At 41.9% G+C, this 15,719-nt stretch overlaps 1 protein-coding gene across 2 annotated transcripts in view; it reads left to right on the top strand.

Annotated features, from left to right (window-relative positions):
* Positions 1-12,198, top strand: part of CTDSPL2 (CTD small phosphatase like 2) — a 51,174-nt gene extending 38,976 nt beyond the window's left edge. For both annotated transcript variants that reach the window (XM_035131873.2, XM_035131874.2), the window contains 5 exons: positions 3,015-3,077; positions 3,165-3,244; positions 6,905-7,031; positions 7,957-8,052; positions 9,154-12,198. In XM_035131873.2, the coding sequence (XP_034987764.1) occupies positions 3,015-3,077; positions 3,165-3,244; positions 6,905-7,031; positions 7,957-8,052; positions 9,154-9,219 (432 nt within the window). In that variant the 3' untranslated portion in view covers positions 9,220-12,198. The remainder of the gene's footprint in view (positions 1-3,014; positions 3,078-3,164; positions 3,245-6,904; positions 7,032-7,956; positions 8,053-9,153) is intronic.
* The last annotated feature ends 3,521 nt before the right edge of the window (positions 12,199-15,719 follow it).

The following is a 15,719-nucleotide window of genomic DNA, read 5'->3' as shown; positions in this document are numbered from 1 at the left end:
TACATAGCTGTCTTAAATTATTGACACCAACTGGAAATAATGTGAACCCAAGAACTTCTTTGTCAATTTTGCAGCCAAATATTGTTTCTTCTTCTGGATGGAAACCAATTCCTGCATTGCAGGGGGTTGGACTAGATGGCACTTGGGGGTCCCTTCCAACTCTATGATTCTATGAGTCAGTCCTCAGTACACACTTGGGTATAATAACTTGTATTGGCACTTGCAGAGGTTCTGGTGAAGGGATTGTTCATCAGTGAATAAGGCTTCTCTTTAGTTCACTAGAGAGCAACCTTCTCATGCCCTTCAGTGTGACTCACCACAGGCACTCAATCCACCCTCACTGCTGAATTTCATCCCCCACCCACCTGAGGGAACACAATTTGGATGGACTGGAAGGTATTCAGGGAAAGTTATCCCTTCCTCCACATCACAGTCACTCTTCCCATACCTTGCTAAAGAGCTGTTTGCCAGATTGGGGCATGCAGTTTACATAGAGAGGAAGGCGCCTGGGGATAACCTGGGAACACCAGAACATAGGAAGCTGACTTAGATTGAGACAGTTCATCTGCTGAACTCAGTATTTTCTCTCCCAGCTGTACCTGGAGATGCTGGGGATTGAACCTGGGACCTTCTGCATACAAAACAGGTGGCCCTTCCCACAATAACCTGCCCCAGGCAGCAAAGCAGATGAACAGCAAAGCATCTGCTACTGTATCTCTTCCATTTCTTGAGCCCAATTTGCTGCAATAGGTCGCTTTTGGACTTCATCTAAGGACCACGGGGCGATTTACAATATAAAAGTACAAAAATACGTAATATAGTGACAAACTAAAGCAATACCTCCCACCCCATTAAAGGCCATAGATCGTTTCAATTAGCCAAAGGCCTGGGAGGAGGGGAATGTGTTTGCCTGGCGCCTAAGATGAGGCAAAGGCACCAGGTGGGCCTCCCTGGGGAGAGCATTCCACAAGCAGGGAGCCACTGCAGAAAAGGCCTGCTCTTGTGTTGCCACCCTCCAGACCTCTTGTGGAAGAGGCACACAAGAGCCTCAGATTTTGATAGTAGGGTCTGTTTCAGTTCATATGGGGAGAGGTAGTAAATAGGAGAAGCCTTTCCAAGCTTTGCCAAACTGTATAACAGTTCCTCCAGCCTCTTCATCTGCCTGTAGCTGTTGTAAAGTGGTCAATTTCTGGAGAAGATGGGACACCCTTTGCACAGCACAGCTTCCTCCTCCAATGATCTCTGGCCTGTCTGTCATTTCCTCCCCCCTGCCCCAGATTGTAGGAAAGAAGGAGGGAGCTGCTGTGCACTTATTGCTGCTGCTGCTGCCTCGTCCTCTTCTTCTTGCAAAAGAACAATTTCTGGTTTTGTTTTGGAATTTTTAGTAAGGGATTACATTGAGAATGGAAGAGGAGGTAGGCAGGGTTCATTGCCTTTTTTCAATGAGGTTTGCTTATTAAGCAGTCCCCTTCCATCAAGACTCTATAGCCAGTGGAGCTGGTAGACTAGTAGTGAATGCAAAGAACTGGGACACAGATGATATAAAAGTTGTGTGGTCTGGGAAGGGGTTGCTTCCTGGGCTCCACCTATTCTCCCTCTCTTCTTGTCCTTTCTACTAAAATTCATACAGAATTTTGGAATTATTTCTCACCTTTATTTACTTGGCAACCTGGGAAATGGTCCTTTGTCACTTGATGCTGCAAGAGGTTAAATGGTGTCAGTGTGGGTGTGTAAAAAGTTCTAGGACTGTTGGGCACTGGGGTGCACTTCATTCATCTCTCCTTTTCTCCAGCCCCAGCCAACACCAGCCTTGCCCACAGGCATGCAGCTGCTAATCACCCACATGTGTCCTTTGTGAGCTACATGGTGGCACATCCCTGCTTTATTTAAACAGGGATCTTTGCTGATGACATTCTTGTAGAAGCTACAGAGTACAGCTAAGGCTTCCATCCTGTACACACTTATGTCAGGAGGGATAGTTTGGACACAGTAGTACTGCCCTTGGTCACCTTCTAGACTGGACTACACACTCTGTTTGGGACTACTGTACTCTAGATGTTGGTTCAGAAATTGTAGCTAGTGCAGGATGCTGCACCCCAATTGTTGCTGGAACACTGCATATTACACAGTGCATAACACTGCATATTACACAGATGAAGAAAGCTCTGCACTTGCTGCCAGTACATAATTGAACTAAGCTCAGTGTATTAAAAAGGTGTATTAACCTAAATGACCTGGTTACCTGAAGGGACTGCCTTGTTCCTTACATACTGTGCTCATCTGGAGAAGCTTTCCCGATTGTCCCGGTTATCCCATACTTTTTTAGTTTCTCCACATACCGAGGCTTTCAGTATAGGGGAACATGCTGAAATAGCATACAAAGACTTTCAGTAATTTGAAACACTGTTCCTATTGAAATCAGACAGGCACCTAGAATCCTGGTATTTTGTTGCCTGTAGAAAATTAATTTGATACAGTTTTGGTGAGACAAAGTATTCTGTATTTTATGATTCTATAATTTTAAGATTTTAAAACTTTTATGGTGATTTTACTGTACACTGTTTTGATACTTTTTATGTGTTGGTGGTTTATAAATATTCTTAATAATAATAATATGCTGCCTGGTACAATTGTCATTGTATCAAGTGCAATAGATGATGTTTTTGTATCAAGTGCAATAGATGATGTTTTTGAGTGAGTTGTAGTAGTAATTTTTATTGATTTATCATAAAACATATGGACAAACTAACATATGAACCAAACAATAACTGGGTTGTTTTTTGTTTTGTTTTGTTTTGTTTTCCAATTATACAAGCAAACAGTAATAAGAATTTTACACCTATCTAGCATTACTATTTCTTCTTCAATTACTGAATATAATAAGTATTTTACTGTAAATTTTCACTGCTGTGGGACTGTCCACCAACTATAGTTTAAGAAACACCTGCCATTTGAAGCAAAATGTCCCTATTGTATTCTTTGTATTTTAAAATTGCTTTTTCTTTTTGTTCTAGGTTTATGTGAGATTAAGACCATTCTTCAGAGAATTTTTGGAGCGTATGTCCCAAATCTATGAGGTAAAGGGACTTAACTTGGATCTTGTATGATTATCGTAGCCTTCAGCAGTAGAACAGATAATAACAGTGCCCTCCCTTCATTTTCAGATCATTCTTTTTACTGCTTCAAAGAAGGTGTATGCAGACAAATTGCTGAACATACTAGACCCCAAAAAGCAACTGGTCAGGTAAGCTTGATGACCAAGTGGTGGCTGTTACTTCTTTTTTTATCAGAATTGCAGCATAAACCATTATGATATAGAACCTGAGTGCATTTTAGTTATCATAGCTGAATACACATGGAAACGCATGTGGTGAAGATAAAACGCTGACAACAGGCTATTTTGAAACCTTGGAAACATTGAACAGTATAACAACAAATGGTGCCTGCAACAAAATGCTGCATTATCTCCCCAGGCCTTACTGAGTGCTCATGTTCAGGGTTTCCACCTGACAGCCAGCCATACCTTCCTCCAAGTTCTGAGGGGCTCAAGCAGGCCAGTTGGTTCCATTCCTACCCACCCCAGCCTTCCATTTCCTGGTTTTCTTTACCAAATTATGTCAGCATTCCATAGCAGCTTGCAGTGGCCACTGGTGCATAGCTTCCAAGTCTGGGTTAGAAAAATACGGGACCACAGCAGACCGACACCGGAAGTTGCGTAGAAGCAACTTCCGGTGCCAGCGCTGCCCGATTTCCAGCCCAGGAGCCGAGGCTCCATGAAGGTTGCCCAGCCACCCAGCCAGCCCTCTCCTCCTCCCTCAGCCCCCTTCCCTTTTCCTCGCGGAGGCTCCGGAAAGGACCTCCGGCATTCACCTCCTTCCCTTCTCAGTCTGCTCACAAATGCAGCAGCAGCAGGAGCAGCCAGCAGATGAGAGGTGCGCCACACACACACACGCCGAGCGAGCGCACACCCACCCACACAGAGAGCCTTCTCAGCCAGAGGCGATCCCGCTCGCCTCCTCTCCCCGGATTCTGCCTGCGCCTCGAGGGGTGCAACAGCCCTGCTGCCCTACCTGCTCCCTTCTCTCGCTTGCATTCCTTGAAGCGAAAAACCCCCGCACGCGGGCGCGCGAACTCCTTTAAGTTCCCTGGCACGAGCTGGCTGGCGAGATTGAAAGATTGTGTTGCTACCGCTGGCTTTTTTCCTTTCCTCCACCCTCAGGAGGAATCCACCACCCATTCCCTCCCTGAGCTGGGGGGGGGGAGCCCGTTGGAGAGGGACAGAAAAGCAGCCGATCCGAAGAGCGCACACGCTCCTCTGCCGCCGGGCGGGGGGATAGGGGCCCTGTGGAAGGGGCTCCCCGGGAGGAGGGCATCTCCTCTCCTTCCCCAATATTACATTAATAAAGAGGAAAAAGGCACAGTGAGGGGAGGGGGCTTGGAAAGGGATGTGTTTGTAGCAGCAGCCGCGGCAGCAGCAGCTGGGGAGGAGGAGGGCGAGCATTGATGGTGTAATAAAATAATAAACTGAAATCCTGGAGTTTGATGGGGGGGACAGGGAAGCAGAGCTTGAGCACGAGGGACGGGGGACGGGACAGACCCAGACCTGGAGAAGTGCGCTCGGTGCAATGCAAAAAAAACCCCAAAACACGCACATGCACACACCCTCCCCTTCTTGAACGTCCGGGTCTTGCAGAAAGGAGATCATAAAGGAGGGAGGAGGAGGAGGAGGACAGGAAGAAGAAGAAGAAGAAGAAGAAGAAGAAGAAGAAGAAGAAGAAGAAGAAGAAGAAGAAGAAGAAGAAGAAGAAGAAGAAGAAGAAGAAGAAGAAGAAGAAGAAGAAGAAGAAGAAGAAAGGGAGAAGAGATTGATCATTTTGGATTTACAAGAGATCATTTTTATTACAGTGGGCGTTTGAAAAGCAGGCTCTGAACATTATCCACCGATAAAGGGGGTGGAGGGTTGGGAGGGGAGAGAGAGAGAGAGAGGCACAGGCTGCTGCTGCTGCTGCTAGAGGAGCCCGCCAGCAGCCACCGAGCGCTTCCCTCCGTCACCTCCATAGAGATTGGACCAGCTCACCGCCGCTTCTAGCGCGTACTGAGACAGCCCCACTAACTTAATTACACAGTGCACAGCCAAACCCTCCTTAGCATGCCGGCTACCAATCCCTGAGGGAGACTCTGCCAAGGCGGCCAATCACAAGGAGAGAAAGGGGCGGGCACAGAGCTGAGGAGGTGGACGAGGTACGGTTGGTTGACGGGAAAGAGCACCACATTCACAAAGACGGGCACAGTCTCGAGAAATCGGGGTAATTACGGGATATTTCGCCGTACGGGATGAAGCCGGAAATGGCTTTAAAAAACGGGGGTTTCCCGGGGAAATCGGGAGACTTGGCAGCTATGCACTGGTGACATGCTCAGTTCTCATTGGACTCTATGTTCCGGGGTGAGGGTGTTTTTAAAAGTGTATTTCTGCATACTTTAGGGTTCACTAAGCATTTTAAAATATTACTCTTGATTCTCAGTGACTCCATTTTGGCTCCCAATTCCCTGTCATCACTCAATCCCCTTGAGTTTGCTATTGGAGGATTTATTATCCATTTTATTCACATATGTGGTGGCAACTCAGATGATCTAGTGAAGGGGTGGGAAATCTGTGGGGGCCCTCTGGATGTGGTTGGTTACAACTCCCATCATCCCTGACCATTGATTAGCTGCTGGGGGTGCTGGGAGTTGGAGTCCAGCATCACCTGAAAGGCCCACATGGGAGAAAAATGGGGCTACCTGCCAATGAGGTAGCGATTCCTACATATATGAGGGAGTGTACTGGTAAATGAAAAATAGGATATTCAGTTGGCCTGGAATGGGGGTGAGGGTGAGATGGACTGACTTGCTTGAGTCCCTAGCAGCACCTAGTATCCTGGGGAAAAATATGTGACTGGCTAGAAGTCTGAAGAGAAGCACTCATGTTAATGATGCAACATTTTGTTGCAGGTCCCACTTGTTCCTTCTAATAGTGAACTCATGTGGCTGAGTGCAGACAGAATTGGGCTACTGAGGAACAGGAGGGAGGTATCGGCACGCTTGGGTGAACCCCGAGGTATGCAGCAGTACAAAACATTTTTAAAAGCGAAAAAGAAAAACTCCCAAATGTTTGCTGGGCATGCTCAGTAGTGTCCAGGAGCCACAGAATGTTGGAATATTGGGAAAGAAAAACAGAAACTTGGGAGGAGGGGTCGGTTGGCCTGATAGTGTGTACTATTCTGAAGGAAGACACGGCTGGATGTTTGGAACCCAGAAGATGAGCCATCCTATTTTATTTATTCATAATATTTATATCCCACACAATAACAAAAGTTCTTTTGGCAGATGATAGTAAAAATTAAATCAGTACAAATAAATTAGGCTCAAACATGAAAACTACAACAACATAAGAACAACAACTGAATTCTCCTGATGGACTTGTGCGTGAAAGATGGCAGTTGAGGCTTGGCTGTCTTTGGGTTCTCTCCAAATGTTACGGGATCATTGTAAAAACACTTCATCATTGCCTGATTTTCTTCCATAGTTAACAGCACAGGTGCTCCACCTCCTGGTCAAGTTAATCATTAAGAACACAAGGCCTTATTTGGTTTTGCGTGCTATATATATATTGGGTAAATATACTGTACTGCAGATAATTAAAAAACCAATTTTTCAGCCAAAAAACAACAACCTTTAGCTGTGTTTTGAACATCTATTTTTCAAACAGATATAACACCACACACACCAAAAAACTACCATTTAATAAAAAGACAATTCTTAACATTAAATCCCGTGAAAGAGAGGAAATCTTGTAAAAAACAGCATTTTCTTCATATACATTTTTCTTCATGTAATCTGAATGTGTTCTTTTAACCAAATACAGGCATCGACTTTTCCGTGAGCATTGTGTTTGTGTACAAGGAAACTACATAAAGGATTTAAATATCCTTGGTAGAGATCTCTCAAAAACTATTATTATTGACAATTCACCACAAGCCTTTGCCTATCAGGTGAGTGTTTTCTCCGCAGCTGGCTTTGGAGACCAAACAAATGCTAACGTAACTTCATCTGTCGCCTCAGCAAGTAAAAAAGCATGATTTTTGTTTTTGCATGCGGGGACAAGTACCTAATTCACCACAAAATGTATACAGGACTTTACAATTTGAAGGGCAGTTTGCTACCACAAAATTTCATGATAAATACTGAAAAAGTGTGCTTATGTAAAATTATGTGGTTCAATCAGAGTTAGGACACCACTGTTGACCTTATCCTGTATTAGTTTTGGTCATGTTAAGAGATTTGCCCTCACATGCCTTCCTGGATTAGGGGCCAGTTATTGTTTCAGCATTAAGCATGAAATCTCTGGAATGGAGAGGAAACAAAGTTTTGATATGATCTGTTGACAGAAATAGAAGTTGCACTGTATTGATTGTGGCTACAATCTGTAGTAAAGCAAGATGCACTGAAGTTTCCAACTTATTTCCCACCATTACTGTTTTTCATATTTGGGGACAGTTGGACTCATAGGGGAATTGCCGAAAATGAAACTCGCAGTAAGATGAGCTCCTGTTGCTCAGTCCCAGCAGTTCGAAAGCACGTCGAAGTGCAAGTAGATAAATAGGTACCGCTCTGGCGGGAAGGTAAACGGCGTTTCCATATGCTGCTCTGCTTTGCCAGAAGCGGCTTAGTCATGCTGGCCACATGTCCAGGAAGCTGTCTGCAGACAAACGGTGGCTCCCTCGGCCAGTAAAGCGAGATGAACGCTGCAACCCCCGAGTCGTCTGTGACTGGACCTAATGGTCAGGGGTCCCTTTACCTTAAATTATAATATGCATTGTGAGCTGAATGAAGGATGGGTTTATAAATTTAAATAAATTTAAATAAATAAAAACATATAAATAATTAAACTTTTCTCTGATATTTTGCTTTTTCTAGCTTTCAAATGGAATTCCTATAGAGAGCTGGTTCATGGATAAAAATGACAATGAGCTCCTAAAATTGATTCCTTTTCTGGAGAAACTTGTAGAAATGGTATGTGTTTCAGTGATTAATCGTTTGATATAATTTTCCTCTTAAAACTTGATAGCATTACATGTGTAGTGGCCCTCTGTTGCTTTCTGGGCATAATTCAGGAAGCTGGTGTTGATGTAAAAAGCCATACCTAAAAAACCATTGTTTGGGATTCCAGATCACCATGCAGGGTTTGCAAATATTTCTGTGCAGTGATTTCAGCACCACTGATCAGGTGATCACTGGCACTTCAAAACACTTAGCAGGGCTTCCTGCAAGGAGCTTTTCCTCTGCTCTTTGCAAGCCCCTTCAACTCCCTGTGGAGTTCCGTTTGGGGAGCTCGGTAGTGCAACAAGTCCCATGGAGCTTGAAGTTAGCATACGTCAGCTAATAGACTTCTGCTTTCTTGTGGGGTTGTCTGCACTATGGAATTCCCCATGGGAAACTTAGTAGTGCACCCAATCCCATTTGGCTTGCTCTAAGTGCCCATTCACCAATTAATGATGGGAGTAATCAGGAATGCACTTCTAAGGTTTGGCACTTTGTGCACCTGCCCCACACCTGATGCTGCATGTCTCATTTGGTGTGGGGCAGGTTGGTGTGGTTTGGGGAAAAGAAGCTAGAGCAGGGGTGGGGTGGGGAGCCTCTAGCCTGCCTGGCTTAAATTGCCCAGCACAGGTTCCAATTTGGCACATGGGTTGGAGGTTCTCCACTCCTGCTATAGCTTCTGCATTAGTTAATGTAAAGTCTGCCAAAGCTCAAGGTTGAACGCTTTTAGGAGGCCGAGCAATGTGGAATTTTGCAGAGGATGGCTAGAGTAGTGGAGCTGCCTTTAGTCTCTGGAATTGGGCTGGAGAGGAACAAAAGTGAAATCATTCACTGGATTTTACATGCATGCAAGAAGTCAGTGTACTTGGAAATTCTTCATAGAAGTAGGTTTAGGCATAGCATTGAGTAAAAGGGAGTTGTGGAAAGCTGCAGGTGAGCAGTTGAAAATTAGAATCTCTGTTGACATATTTTCTTCTGCTGTGGTGGTGAACTACCATACACTTTACAAGTGGAGCCGCTTCTTACATGTGAGACATGGAAGTTACTGGTTTTTCTTTCATTGCTTCTTTTTAGAATGAAGATGTTCGACCTCACATCAGAGACAGATTTCGCTTGCACGACTTACTACCCCCTGACTAAACACCAATGCTTTGCCAGGTAGCTGAAGGAGAAGAAAATGCAGGACCTTTTTTTTCTTTTTTCTTTTTGGACTAAAACAAAAACATTGCCATTACTGTTGAAATTTTTGCATTTTTGTACCCTGTCTCGCTTTTCTTATCTCTGGTGCCCAACAATAATCAAGGGTTACAGAAGAACTTTATATAATAAATATTCGCCAAATGGAATCCATACAGTAGGTAGGCTAGAACAGAAGCGTCTTTAGAACTAGTGCAACTCCAATAATTTTTTTATGTACAGGACATCTGCCGTTTTTAAAGAATTCTGTTTCTGCCACCAGCAGTTTGACCTATAAATACACACACAGGATTTTATGAAATAACAGAGATTGAAAATGGACTCTTTTTCTTTTCTCTCTGTTTGGTGCTCTCTAAGTGGGTTTATAGCCACTTTGTGTTACTTTTAAGATTCTCATTTCAACAGGAATGGCCAGTAAATGTTTTTTTTTCCTGTTAAGGTTTATAACCTTCTTACATTTTTGACTTGTATTAGAGTTTAGAATTTCATTATGCATTCCTTTTAGTTGAGGCGGCTTCATAGTTTTTCTGGGAATAGCCAAGTTTTATTAGTTTTTTATTATACAATTGAATGGCCATTTTCCTGCTTTGACTGCCTGCATACTGTATATTTGTTTAAAAATATTATCTAGTTTTATTCCATGTAAGTTTCATTTAGAAATCTGTGTTTAAATATATATTTTTTGTTTCTGTAATATTCTACTGTAGTGGAAATTTTCAAAAAAAATCAAGAGACTGGCTAGATAAGAAAAAATATAAGAATTACTAATATTCAGAATATTTAAACCATTGTGATGGCATGTACTCTGGACAGAGATGATCTATTGTGGTGGTGCACATGGCTGATGGACAAGGATCAATACCTCAGAGTCTACTGGGCATAATACAAGTCCTTGGGGAGAGCTTGTTTGGTCTAATGCAATTCAGTTACTTCTGCCTTCAGTGTCCTCCAAGAATGAATTATTGTGGAGAGCAGTTCAGTATTTGAAACTGTCTTGCGTGGGTTGGTCTCTCTGCTATGCAGCTTGTTACAATCAACGCTAAACTTCTTGCCTAGCAGGGACAGGGCCACCACAATAACTGTGCATAACCCTGTGGTTCAGTACACTCCTTTGCCACCAGTGCAGCTGATATGCTATCAGAGTGGTTTTCTATGCTATATGGAAATGGTTTTCAAGCCTTGGTTCTCTAATGCAGCTTGTACAAAGAGGCTGATATTTTTTTAATGGAGTGTAATCTCCTTTTTAGGAGGCTTTTTATGGAAGGGAAAAATTTGTAAAAGTTAGTAAGCTTTGCCTCTAAACTGCATTGACATGCCATAGGCTCGGGCTGTTTTTGTGTAAAGGGTGTTGCAGAATGGCACTTTTTCTAAAGAGAAGTTTGATATTTTGTATGCTTGTTAAAGAAAGTACAGTATTGGAAATTAAAGGTGGACAACTGATAATTGAGAAGTATGTCAATTAATTTTTTATGTATATTACCTGTTTACTTGTACAATTTTATTGTACAAATTACACGCAGCTTCATTTTCAAATGAGTCCTTAAAATAAGGAAAATCTTTTTAGGAAAACATTTAATTTTTGTATTTTTTGATTTTAAAAGGCATGAGTTATGTCAACTTTTTCCAATGTATTAATGAAGATTTTAACTTTTCATCAGGTTGAGTGTTTTCTTACTATATTATCTGTTGTATATGTAGCTAGCACACATTGTGTCACTGAACTGTTAAAAAAAAGTAAGCATGTAGAGCAAGCCTGCTTTGTGGAAAATCATTATTCATTTGAAACAAAATTTTGGTGGATTTTCTGCAGAAAGAAAGAAAGAGAGAGAGAGAAGGCATTTGCTATCTAGAATGCTAAAGGTATTTTGCTTGCAGGAAAATGCTACAAATTCATTTTAATGAGAATCTCTGAAATGTATTTATCTTTAGGGCATCTGAACATCTTTATGCTGTTTGTCTTAACGTCTTTATTGAAATAAAATGTAAATAATGTTACTAATTTTATATATATATATATATAAATGTGTATATACATATATATGTATGTATAATAAATTATATATATGTATGTGTATATTTATATTTATATATATATATACATATACATATATAATTATAAATGTGTATGTGTTTGCAGAGAAGTGACCCCACTCCCTTCCTGTTTTGCTAAAAATAGGGATATAGATACATTTGATTTTGAAAACGTTAAATTTTAAATTTCCCACATAATTTTTTTTAAAGGAAGATACATCTAGTGATAACCAAGAAACACTCCCTTATTGCTCCTACCGATGCTAACAAGCCACAGCAGTTTTTCCCAGTGGTCTCTAGGAAGAGGCATCCCATGCACACTCTTTCTGTTCACACTTGAATACAGAAATTGACCGCGGAGGCTTTGCAGGGACACCTCCCCATGCTGAGTTTCTTCAGCTTGATAGAGGCACCAGCTAAAAGTGGGATGACAGCAGCACGATAATGGCAGCTGCGATGGGAGCAAAATGTACCTGCCTCAGTGGAAGGTAGGCACAGAGAGATTCTTTATTTTCTGCAGTGCACAAATAAGTGAGTAGAACCTTCTCCCCACCAAATAAATAGTTAGACATTTTTTGGTGACTTGAAGGAAAAACTGTACAGCATCTTTTTTAGAGTACCTTTCTGAAGCATTTGTGCATTTCCAGGTTTTTTTTAAAAAAAATCCATTACAAACCCCACTGCTTTTAGTGAAGCTGACACAGTGCATATTACAAACCTGCCTGTTCTGTGATGTCTGATCACTGAAGAGAAAAAGAAGAAAGAATATGAGCTTTTACAACAACGATTATTAGAAATTGTAGGGAAAACTACAGTCCTACCTAGGACAGCTAAAATCAACCATTGCAGGCTGCTCTGTAAATACATATTAAAGTATCATTTTGTAAGTTGGTGCAAGTCTGATTTTTAATTCCCATTGTCCCTTTTCAGTGGAAATGTAAAAATGCTACTATGGTTATTGTAAATGTCATACGGTGTTGCGATTTCAATCTTTTGACATGGTTGGGTTGTTGTTTTTCTTGAATTTGGAATAACTAAACAAGGTAGTATGGGAAGGTCTTCCTTTTGTTATAGAGAACAAATCATTTAGGCCAAATCTGGCATTTTGAGAACTATCATTGAAAAAATGCAAAGGACACAAACTTGTATTCCATCACTTACTCCTGCTGAATTCCTACTTGCATAAAGAAAAGTCCAAAGTTGTTAAGATTTTCCTCATCTGTCACCCCCACCCCTTTAGCAAAAGCACCCATCTTTGATTCTTTTCCAAATGGACAGGCAGACACAGCTTAAAACTGCTGCCTCCTTTTATGTTCCATGTGCTCAGCAATCCCTGTTTCCATTCTCTGGAGGTAAAGCTACAGCTGTAGTTATGGTTTGCCAAGGCAGACATTGTGCCATGGCCTAGTTAGCACAAATCATGGTTTCTTAGTCCAATATCTGCAAAGTGTGCTTGGTCAATTCAAGTATCAGCCCAAACCATAATTAAGCTGCTTCAACTATATTCTGGTGTGGCTATTGAGCCGTATCAAGTTCTAATCTGCTAAGAATTATTTTTGGCGCACTTTCCATTTGCAGGGTTTAGTCTGGGTTTGGCTATCACAACAAGCTGCTGCTACTTTGTATTCATGAAGATTTGAGCACTTTCAGATCAGCGTCTTAATTCTTCATTCGCTGGCTGTCATGTTTTGCATCCTTTTGTGAACTGGTTTCTGATGCTCAAAATGTTAGTCATTTGTGCATTTTTGGTGCCTTTAAAAACGAAGTTAATTATGAATATAGTTTATGATCAACCAGTCACATATAAAAATGAACAGACTATTAAAATAAAAATCAGAAAGCAGCCATAGATTGTCTAAAGCAAATCAGAATATTTAGGCATTTTGCAAATGGCTTAGTAATTTAAAAAGGAACCCTTCAAAGAAATGATCAGTATAGACTGAATGTTATCTTGAGAAGGACTGTGTAATGGGACATACCAGTTTTTCTAGCTCGCTGATTGAAACTGATAACAAGAATATATGCCACTAACCCCACTGTTTAGTTATTACAAGGGCACAATATGTTATTTCTACTATACATTTTCCTTTGTTTTAAGTTTATTTTTCAATGATTTTGCATGCATAATATGGCTGACATTGGTTTGGGGGTTAGAGGTGAACAGCAAGAACTTAAAACCTAAAGCAAAATCTACTACTAACCCCCAAGCAGCCAATGACATTCCTTAATGGCTTAGGATATTGAATTTCCTCATTCAAGTAAAAATCAGAAATGGGACAGCAAGTCATCTGGCACCACCTATCCACAACTCCAGCTTTTTTTAAAAAAGAATGAAATCCTAACAAAAAAATTCCAAAGTTAACGGGTGTGCAGCGCTTTGTAAACAGTAAAAATTAGATCTATTATCTTACGTACATCTCCATAGGTTTGTGGATCTCTGCTATTATTATTATTTACTTATATGCGTTGCCCCAACCACTCTGGGCAGCTCCCAACAAAAAAATAGTAAAAAAACAGTACAGAATCACGAACAAAAAACTTCCCTGAGCAGGGTTGTGCAAGTGCTTAGTTTTGAGCATGCTCAAGACATCAGGTTTCCTAACAAATGCAGCTTTATGTTAAATTAAATCTTTATCTTCTTCTCTTAGAAGTAATTCACACACAAAAGGAGATTTACTCTTTTTAAATACAAAAGGGGTGGTGGTGGCAAACTTACGTTTGTTTTTTGTTAGAACCTAACACAACCTCTGCTAGAGTGGTGCCTTCAAATGATTTGGACCATTAACTCCCATCAGCCCCCAGGTTGGCAAAGGATGCCCTGAGCCAAGCTGAATCAAAGAATCTCAAAACCCATCCAGGGGCAAAAAGCAGAGAAAGCCCAGGCAAAACCGATGAGAGCTGTACTCCAAAACACCTTGAGGACACCAGGTTGGTGAAAGCTGCTGCAGGTACATAGAGTACCTGCTATTGACTTCGCTAAAGTGCTTCTCGTTTATAGGCAGGCTTTTCAGAGGCACTTGAGAAACAAGGTTGGACTAGATTACTCTTCCACCCTTCCAACTGATTCCAATCCTGATTCCCAGCAACCTAGAGGCTGCTAATCTGTCCCTTTTGATTGCAGCATCCAGGGCAGGCCTAATGTATTCTGCAGTCTCCTGTCCGGCTGCTAGAAAATTGATCACACAATCTGAAACATGCATGTGCTTAGGGTGTTTTAAAAACCTCTGCAGATTCACAGAGCTGCCAGGTGTAACTCTTGACCAGGGGTAGGCAACCTAAGGCCCGGGGGCCGGATGTGGCCCAATCGCCTTCTCGGGAATTACCGTGTTTTTACATGAGTAGAATGTCCTTTTATTTAAAATGCATCTCTGGGTAATTTGTGGGGCCTGCCTGGTGTTTTTACATGAGTAGAATGTGTCCTTTTATTTAAAATGTATCTCTGGGTTATTTGTGGGGCATAGGAATTCGTTCATATTTCCCCCCAAAATATAGTCTGGCCCACCACATGGTCTGAGGGGCGGGTGGACTGGCCCACAGCTGAAAAAGGTTGCTCTTGCTGATTAGAGCTGAGCAAGGAGGTGGCAGGGTGCCCCCTAGAGTAAAAGGTGGGAATTTTGCCTGTTGCAAAGTCCTGAGCCTCAGTGAGCTCCCACTTCAGTCACAGCAGTTCAAAGCAAAAAATAAAGGAGGCAGGCATACTTGGCCAGGCTGGTTGCCACTGCCAGCTGGCTATTCTAAGTCCAAGTTCAAATACCACACTGGTGCCTCTAGCTGTCATTCTGCCAAAAGATGAGAGCCTGGGATTGAATTAAATAATAGGTAGGGTAGTGACTACCTGTCTTGACAGTGTCATGTGTGAAATGGCTCTCAGGATAGCAGCGAATAGCAGCTGAGCAAGAGGCAGTAATGGTATAAGGCTACAAAAAGCCTAATGTAACAGAATAATTGTTTTCAAGTAACAAAAAGCAACAGTCAACTTTATTCTGCATTAGAAGCCTTGAAAGTGGAGACAACAGCTGGGAAAGGCCAGTAGACTTGCAGTAATGCAAAAGTGAAGGGGACTAAGACAGGCTGCAGGGTCACCAGTTCAAATCCCTGCAAGCATAAGTGTTTCATATTTTCTATAAGTCCACTGTGTTTTCTATTTTATGGGCTGTCTCATGGAATATGGAGCAAACTTGTTTTCTGCTGCTCTAGAGGAGAGGACCCAAACCAATGAATTCAAATGACAAGAAATGAGATTGTGACTAAACATCAGGAATAACTTTCTGACCGTAAGAACTGTTGGGACAGTGGAACGGATTTCCTCAGAAAGTGGTGGACTCACTTTGATGGGAGGTTTTTAAGTAGCGGTTGGATAACCACCTGTCAGGAATTCTTCAGCTGTAATTCTTGCATTGCGCGGCATTAGA

Source organism: Zootoca vivipara, chromosome 14 (genome assembly GCF_963506605.1).
Source record: "Zootoca vivipara chromosome 14, rZooViv1.1, whole genome shotgun sequence".
Classification (NCBI taxonomy): domain Eukaryota; kingdom Metazoa; phylum Chordata; class Lepidosauria; order Squamata; family Lacertidae; genus Zootoca; species Zootoca vivipara.
Note: the sequence above shows the minus strand (reverse complement) of the source record. Positions and strands in the feature narration are given on the sequence as shown.